We start from the raw sequence: 7,312 nt of genomic DNA on the forward strand, positions 1-7,312 counted from the left end.
CCCCTGCCTCATCTGTGACCCCCCCCGCTGTATTCCGCCTCCCCCTTCCATGGTGGCCTTCACCCAGATCACCTCTCAGATTGCCTTCTCTTCCTCGTTTTCTCACTGAGCCTTAGTGCACCCTTTCTGCCTTCGTCACTGTCTGGTCCTTGTCTTTCTCTTTACCTTAACTTTTTTTCTGTCTCCCTTTTCTCAAAGGCCCTTGGTACAAGGAGTCCCCTGTTGGCATAAGACCCCCCTTGGGTCCCATTTCCCCCCCCGGCTGCAGGGCCCACGCGGCCCCACACGCTGCCTCTCTCCCCAGCTCGAGGTCTCGCAGCTCGAAGGGAGCCTGCAGCAGCCCAAGGCCCAGTCATCCATGTCGCCCTACCTTGTCCCTGACACCCAGGCCCTGTGCCACCACCTCCCACTTATCCGCCAGCTGGCCGCCAGTGGCCGCTTCATTGTCATCATCCCGAGGACAGGTAGGCCTGTGGGGCAGCTGGTGGGTCAGAGCGTGGCCACGAGGGACTTTGGGTTTACTACTGAGAGACCCTCCCGGGGACCCAGGTCACACACAGTGGCCTTGGTCAGGTCCTGCCACCTTTCTAAAGCTCAGTCTCTTCGGCTGTGGGATGCGCAGAACTGTCTCTGTTAAACTCTGACTTAGGAGACGTTTGGGAGAAACAGAAGGGAAAAACCTAAGTGAACGCACTTGGTAAACTGCTAGGTAGTTGCTCTGAGGGTGCCCGTCAGCACCGTGGCCCCACCCGAGGGCCCCTGCAGCACACGCTGGCTCCCTGCGGCCCCAGCGGGCTCATGTGTTTTGTCCTTCCCCGACCCCGCCTCGCCCACCAGTGATCGACGGCCTGGATTTGCTGAAGAAGGAACACCCAGGGGCCCGGGATGGGATCCGATACTTGGAGGCGGAGTTTAAGAAAGGAAACAGGTGAGTGCGGCCATGGCGGGGTGACCCCTTGGCCCTGCGCCAGTCTCCCGTAGCAGACGTGTGTCTGTCCCTGCTCCCCGGGGTAAGGCCCACCCTGGTAGTCCTGCCCGCGGGCCCCGGGCGGTGGTCGGAGGGCCTGGAGCCCCAGGCGGGAATAGTGGCCTGCGTCTGCTTGCCTCTGGCCCAGACGGGAGAGGCGCCACCAGGGACTGGGGGCCCCGTCCGCAGGCTCCGGGCTCCTCTGAAGGAGTCCCGGGCCCGGTGACGGGTTTCCCGGGCTGGGGGTGCCTTCTCCGGCCCCCGCACCTCCCCGGGAGCCGCCTGGATCGGCACTCAGTTTAGCACGGGCCCCTCTGTCCGGGCCATGGGGCTAGAAGAGGGAGAGAGAGAGGGAGAGGCAGGCCCCCGCTCCCCCCGCCTCTGCCTCTGCCTGGCCAGGACGCTGCACAAAGCCTGCTTGTCTGGACCTGGTCTCCAGAAGCCCCGACTTGAAAAGCATCTGTGCTGCTCCTCACCCAGCCCCTCCCCTGGGAGGAACCAGCGGCCCACGTTATCAGAAGGAAAAGCGAGCTGGGCTCGGCCGCCAGGAAGCCACTTTGAAATGGCTCCGAACAGAGCCATGCAGGGAGACAGGCGCCCCGACCCATCCTGCAGAACTGGGTCCCCTCTGCTGGGCCACAATGCGGTGCTTTGTGTGAGGCGCCCCCCCCCCCCCCCGACCCCCGCACCTCCCTCCGCTGCCTCCTTCCCAGGTATATTCGCTGCCAGAAAGAGGCGGGGAGGAGCTTCGAGAGGCATAAGCTGAAGAGGCAGGACTCGGAGGCCTGGTGAGATTGCAGCCCGCGCTCTGGGCCTCGGACCCCCCCAGCAGGGTGCGCAGGGGCCACCTGTTCGTCCCCTTGGGAGGAGTGAGAAGGTGCAACCCCGACCCCCTGTGGCCCTGAGGTGCTTGGTGTCCTTGCTCCGTGGACGCCGTTCAGTGCCGGCGTGCAGAAACCCCGTCCCTGACTGCCTGCTGGCCCGCCTGGTAGCCTCCCTGCCCCCAGCTCCCCCTGCGCCCCGGCGATGGGGGAGTCTAGTTCTTCTGACCCAGGGGCACGCCCCTCCTCCTCCTCCCAGGACCCTCTATAAGATCCTGGACAGCTGCAAACAGTTGACACTGGCCCAGGGGGCAGGTGAGGAGGACCCGAGCGGCATGGTGACCATCGTCACGGGCCTCCCACTGGATGACCCCAGTGCGCTGTCAAGCCCTATGCAGGTGGGTCACAGGGGGCGGTGGGGGGCGGGGGTGACAGGGGGGAACAGGGAAGGGGTGCTGCAGCAGACCCCTCCTCTGTACCGGTGCTTTTTGCTCGCCTGCCGCCCCTGCCCCTCCCCTGCCCATGAACGGTCTCGGGGATCAGGCGGTCAGGTCCACCATCAGCCCCCTTCTTGTTCCTCAGGCAGCCCTGCAGGCCGCTGCACATGCCAGCGTGGACATCAAGAACGTTCTGGATTTCTACAAGCAGTGGAAAGAGATTGGTTGAGACGGACCCGAGGCCCTGCAGTGGGGCTGACTCCATCCTGTCCTCCCTGGCGGCCGGGGCCGCCGCCTGTAGTCACCCCCACACGCAGACGCACGCACGCACGCACGCAGAGAGGAGGCCGCAGGGAGGGCCCAGGAGCCACAGGGAGGGCCCGGAGCCACAGGGAGGGCGGTCCCCTTGTCCAGAAGACAGGGACGTGAGGGAGGTGCTTGGAGCAGGAGAGGCCTGCGGGCCCCCCCGCCCGCCCTTCTGCCTCAGCCGCCTGCTGTCCCTAGGGGCAGGTGGGCATGGGTGGCTGCGTTCACGGGAGCAGTGTGTGGACCTCCGACGGGGAGGGGCGGCGGGGTCCCTCGTCCTCGCGGTGCCGGGTGGTCGAGGGCCCCGTGGGATCTGCCGCACGGGGGGAGGACTTGGCTGGTTCTCTGCAGACCCTTCCCTCCTCCGGGCCCGCGCGGTCCGTTCTCCTGTCCTCTCCCTCTGTGCGGGCTGGGCAACTCCGGAGCCTTGGGACTCTTCGAGAAGAGGGGCCTAGAGCTGCCCGCACCGTTAGCGGGGCTGGGGCTTGCACCCTCCTGCTGCCGAGGGGGCCCGCCTACCAACTCGCCCTACGTCTGCTTTCTCTCCATCTGGCCAGTTCCAGGGCAGGGAGCAGGCCATGGGCCAGTGAGGGCCCCTGGGCCTGCCAGCCTGTGGGCGTGTGTGGGGCCGAGTGGGGTGCCAGGATGAGGAGGGGTGCAATGTGCGGCCGCCCGCCCGCTTGCTGTCTTGGGGAGGCCCTGAAAGCTGCCGGGGCCGCTGTCCAGGAGGAGCTGATGGGCTCCAGCGACTGGAGGCAGGAGAGGTGGGGGCGGAGACCGGGAACAGGTCAGGGCAGTGGGCGGAGCACCAAGTGCAGGCCGTGGGGGCGCCCTGGCCAGGGAGCCTGGGCGGGGGGTGCGGGAGTCCCGGCTCTGCTGCTGCACCCCCAGCACTGCCCTCACCTCCCAGGCCACAGGTCTGGGACAGCCTGGGGGCGTGGGGTGACCCTGCTCCCAGTCCCTAGCAGAGACGGAGACTAAAGCATCACTTAATAAAGACCCCCTCGAAGCCCCTCTGTCTCCTGGTGCTGTTCAATAAGTCGTATCGGGAGCTTGCTGAAGGGGGTTTTGGGGGTGCCGGCTGCTCAGGAGAAAGCTCTGGTCATGTGCTTGTGAGAGGCCGTGTCGGGGCCCCTGGTCCGGCGAGCGGAGCTGGCGCCTTGGCCAGGGTGCTGGTTGCGTGAAAACTATCGAGGACCCCCCACCCCCTGGGCCGTTTGCTGGCCCTTCTAAGACACGTGCTCTTCCTCAAGGCACGAGGGGGTGAGCCTGGCGACCAGCCTCTGGGCCATCTGTCCCCAGCCCCCCGGCAGGGACGCGCCTCCGCGTGTCTGGGGAGTGAGCATGCCGGGCGGTTCCCTTGTGGTCGGACCCGCGTTTGTGAAAGGCGTTCGCGGCCCTGCTCTCTGAGGTCCCCAGTCAGGAGTGGGGCTCCGGTGCCTGGCCCTGGCACCCTGGCTGGGGCTGCCACCGTGTGGCCGCTCCGGTCCCCGCGGGCTGGGGTCAGGCCAGAGAGGCCGGCTGTGTGCAGGAGGCTGAGTGAGCTGCCTGCTAATGGGGCTGGGCCACCCCGAGCTGCTCCCTGGGGGCTGGACAAGGCTGGGATTGTTCCCTGGCTCCCTTTTGTCTTGCCCGCCCCCCCCACTCTCCCTCGCGCTGGCCCCGTCGGCGGAGCCTGGGACTCTGCCTGGAGGAGCCCAGGCCCGCAGAGCCGCCGCCTTAGGAGCGCCCGCCGAGCTCTGGGTAAGGCCCTCCGCCGCGGTGCGCCACCTGTTCTAGGGGCCTGGAGCTGAGGCCCCTGCCCTGGGCCCTTCCCGGTCTCCACGCCTCTGGTACACATTACTCCAGGGATCCTAAATCCTCCTGCAGAGGGAAGGGACCCCGAGGGGAGCTAGGCCCTGGGTCCTCACTGCCAGCCTTCCCCGGGGTGGGGGAGGGAGGTGGGCAGCATGTAGGACGGGCCAGACCACCCATATCCCGCCTGGGGGGCCCCTCAGAGGCCTCACCTAAAAGCTCAGCCAGGGCACAGGGACTAGAGACCAGGCACCCACCTCTGGGGCAGAGGGCCTGGCAGCAGGGGGGGAACCAAGTGGCGTGGGGTCCAGCTGTGTGCACGGCGCTGCAGACAGCCCGGCCCAGCTGGTGGCAGGAAGACGGGAGGGGGGGGGGGCCGGCTGTATTGTTGCAGAGAAGTTGGGGCCTGGGGAGGGGAGGGTCCACGCGCCCAGCTGGCCCGGCCCCTCCACTGGTGCCAAGGAATGTGCCTGGAGAGGCCGGCGGGGCGGCGGAGCCGCCGCCACCCGGAGGCGGCGCTCAGGTCTGGAGCCGAGGGGTGCGGGGCTCAGGAGGGTCGGGGTCCCCCGGGGTACGAGTGTGGTCTTCAGAGGAGAGCCAGGCATCCTGGCCCCGCGGCCCTCTGGCCTCCCCAGGAACCCTCCGCCAGCGCCATGAGTGTTCTGTGTTCAGCTGGGCTCTGCGGGCCGAGGGGCTTCCCGGTGGCAGCCCGGGGGCGCTAGGGTTCTCCCTGCACTGCCCTCCACGAGTCAGGGCTCTCCTGGGACACAAATCCTGGGTCTGAGGCTACCAACCGAGGCAGTCTTCCCAAGGGGGAGCTTTCTGCTCTCACCGTCCTGGTCTGAGGCTGAGCAGCCCCTCAGGGCGGGGAACCGAGTGCCCCCGGCTGGGATGGGGGGGTCTGGGGAAGCTGAGCCGTGCCCCACCCCCGGCCTGCAGCTCGGTGGTCAACTCCCACCTGGGGCCTGGGGGCCACGCCCAGCCTGGGTCTGGGTGAGAAGGGGCTGGGGATGCGGGGGGAGGCGCGGTCCCCTCACCCCACACTTTGTCTCCAGGTCTGCGTGGAGGCAACGTCCCGCCATGCTCAGTGTCAAGCTCCCCCAACTCCTCCGCATCCACCAGGTCCCTCGGGTGAGGGGCTGGCCCACCGACTCCCCTCCCCAGTGCCACCTGGGCCAGAGGCTCTTTGAGCGATTGGCCTTGGCCGCCTGGTACCTGCCGTCCCCCTGCTGAGGACCTGGCTGGCACCCGCTCCTGGAGCCCAGGATGCTCCTCCCTCCAGAGTCCCCTCCTTCTCCCTGGCGCCCAGTCTGTGCACCCTGCCCCTTCTATCTGGTCCCTTCCAGTGGCTCTTCCGTTTCTCATCTGGTTTCTGGGTGTTGGGCCCGTGGATAGATAGGGGTTGATGTGCTTCGGCTTTGGGGCCTTCCTGACCTCCAGCCCATTCTCCTGAACGCTGCTTCCGGAGAGCTCTCTGCGGGAGAACGGGTGGGACACAATGACACCCCTCTGTCCCACCTGCCACGGCACAGGTGTTCTGGGAAGACGGCATCATGTCAGGGTACCGCCGACCCAGCAGCTCCGCCCGGGACTGTGTCCTCAGCTCCTTCCAGATGACCAACGAGACGGTCAACATCTGGACTCACTTCCTGCCCACCTGGTGAGGGGTGGCCCCGGGGGTCCTGGGCGGGTGGGCGCGGCCTAGCGGCCCCTGAGCACCTGCCCCGCAGGTACTTCCTGTGGCGCCTGCTGGCGCTGGCCGGGGGCCCGGGCTTCCGCGCGGAGCCCTACCACCGGCCGCTGCTCGTCTTCCTGCTGCCCGCCTGCCTCTACCCCTTCGCGTCGTGCTGCGCGCACACCTTCAGCTCCATGTCACCGCGCGCGCGCCACATCTGCTACTTCCTGGACTACGGGGCGCTCAGCCTCTACAGCCTGGGTGAGCCCCGCGGGGCGGGGCCAGGGTCGCCAGAGCGGGGCGGGGGGGGGGCGGCACTCCCGGGCGGGGGAGGGGGCCCCCTCCGGGCCTCAGCTCCCGCCCCGCCCCCACCTCCCCAGGCTGCGCCTTCCCCTATGCCGCCTACTCCATGCCGGCCTCCTGGCTGCATAGCCGCCTGCACCAGCTCTTTGTGCCCGCTGCCGCGCTCAATTCCTTTCTGTGCACCGGCCTCTCCTGCTACTCCCGGTGGGTTCTCGGCCGGTGCGGAAGGGGAGGGCGGAGGGGTGGCACAGGGCAGCCTCACACACCGGAGGCCAGCAACAGAGCACCTTCGCCCCGGGGTGGCCGACCATATGACGGGACGGGACTGTGCTTACTGAGGCCGCCGCGGGGGGCGCACCCCTCACCAGCGCGGCGCCCGCGATGCCCTCCTGAATTCTCGCAGCTTCACAGGTGTGGTCGGTTCCAGAGGGGTCACGTGCCCTAAGGGCCGGCACAGCCACTTAGCAACACTGACAGTCCATCCTGGCCAAGGTCCCCTGCCCTCTGTGGCCGCCCTCCCGCACCCCGAGAGAGGATGGTGACCGGCCTCTCCCCCCCCGCCCCCCAGGTTCCCCGAGCTGGAAAGCCCGCGGCTCAGCAAGGTCCTCCGCACGGCCGCCTTCGCCTACCCCTTCCTCTTCGACAACCTGCCTCTCTTCTACCGGGTAAGGGGCCTGGGGCTCGGGCCTCCCGGGACCCCCTGCGAAGGCCGTGGCCACCAGCTCCGCTCTCCCTCTGCCAGCTGGGCCTGTGCTGGGACGCGGCCCGCGGCTGCGGGCGGGAGGCGCTCAGCTCCAGCCACGCCTACCACCTGCTGTGCGCGCTGCTCACCGGCTTCCTCTTCGCCTCTCACCTGCCCGAGCGGCTGGCCCCCGGGCGCTTTGACTACATCGGTGAGAGGGGCCGCCTCCCGGGGGGGGGGGGGGTGCGGAGTGGGGGTGCTCCCCTCCCCCTCGGGTGGGTGGACTTGTGCAGGGCAGCTCGGTCTCTGCTTCACGCAGGGTTTCCT

General features: G+C 68.3%; 2 protein-coding genes across 5 annotated transcripts in view; both read left to right on the plus strand.

The window, feature by feature from the left end:
* The window catches only part of SMG5 (SMG5 nonsense mediated mRNA decay factor), a 23,505-nt gene extending 19,961 nt beyond the window's left edge, over nucleotides 1-3,544 (plus strand). For 3 of the 4 annotated variants that reach the window (XM_029935981.1, XM_029935984.1, XM_029935983.1), the window contains exons 18-22: nucleotides 305-464; nucleotides 838-928; nucleotides 1,681-1,755; nucleotides 2,048-2,186; nucleotides 2,371-3,544. In XM_029935981.1, the coding sequence (XP_029791841.1) occupies nucleotides 305-464; nucleotides 838-928; nucleotides 1,681-1,755; nucleotides 2,048-2,186; nucleotides 2,371-2,454 (549 nt within the window). In that variant the 3' untranslated portion in view covers nucleotides 2,455-3,544. The remainder of the gene's footprint in view (nucleotides 1-304; nucleotides 465-837; nucleotides 929-1,680; nucleotides 1,756-2,047; nucleotides 2,187-2,370) is intronic. The other variant, XM_029935982.1, reaches the window with a different exon arrangement.
* A 1,227-nt stretch (nucleotides 3,545-4,771) lies between these two features.
* PAQR6 (progestin and adipoQ receptor family member 6) overlaps nucleotides 4,772-7,312 on the plus strand; it is a 2,706-nt gene continuing 165 nt past the window's right edge. The window contains exons 1-7 of the mRNA XM_029933451.1: nucleotides 4,772-4,848; nucleotides 5,381-5,456; nucleotides 5,858-5,985; nucleotides 6,056-6,261; nucleotides 6,381-6,507; nucleotides 6,872-6,968; nucleotides 7,046-7,196. Of these exons, the coding sequence (XP_029789311.1) occupies nucleotides 4,790-4,848; nucleotides 5,381-5,456; nucleotides 5,858-5,985; nucleotides 6,056-6,261; nucleotides 6,381-6,507; nucleotides 6,872-6,968; nucleotides 7,046-7,196 (844 nt within the window). The 5' untranslated portion in view covers nucleotides 4,772-4,789. The remainder of the gene's footprint in view (nucleotides 4,849-5,380; nucleotides 5,457-5,857; nucleotides 5,986-6,055; nucleotides 6,262-6,380; nucleotides 6,508-6,871; nucleotides 6,969-7,045; nucleotides 7,197-7,312) is intronic.

This window comes from Suricata suricatta, chromosome 3 (assembly GCF_006229205.1).
Source record: "Suricata suricatta isolate VVHF042 chromosome 3, meerkat_22Aug2017_6uvM2_HiC, whole genome shotgun sequence".
Taxonomy (NCBI): domain Eukaryota; kingdom Metazoa; phylum Chordata; class Mammalia; order Carnivora; family Herpestidae; genus Suricata; species Suricata suricatta.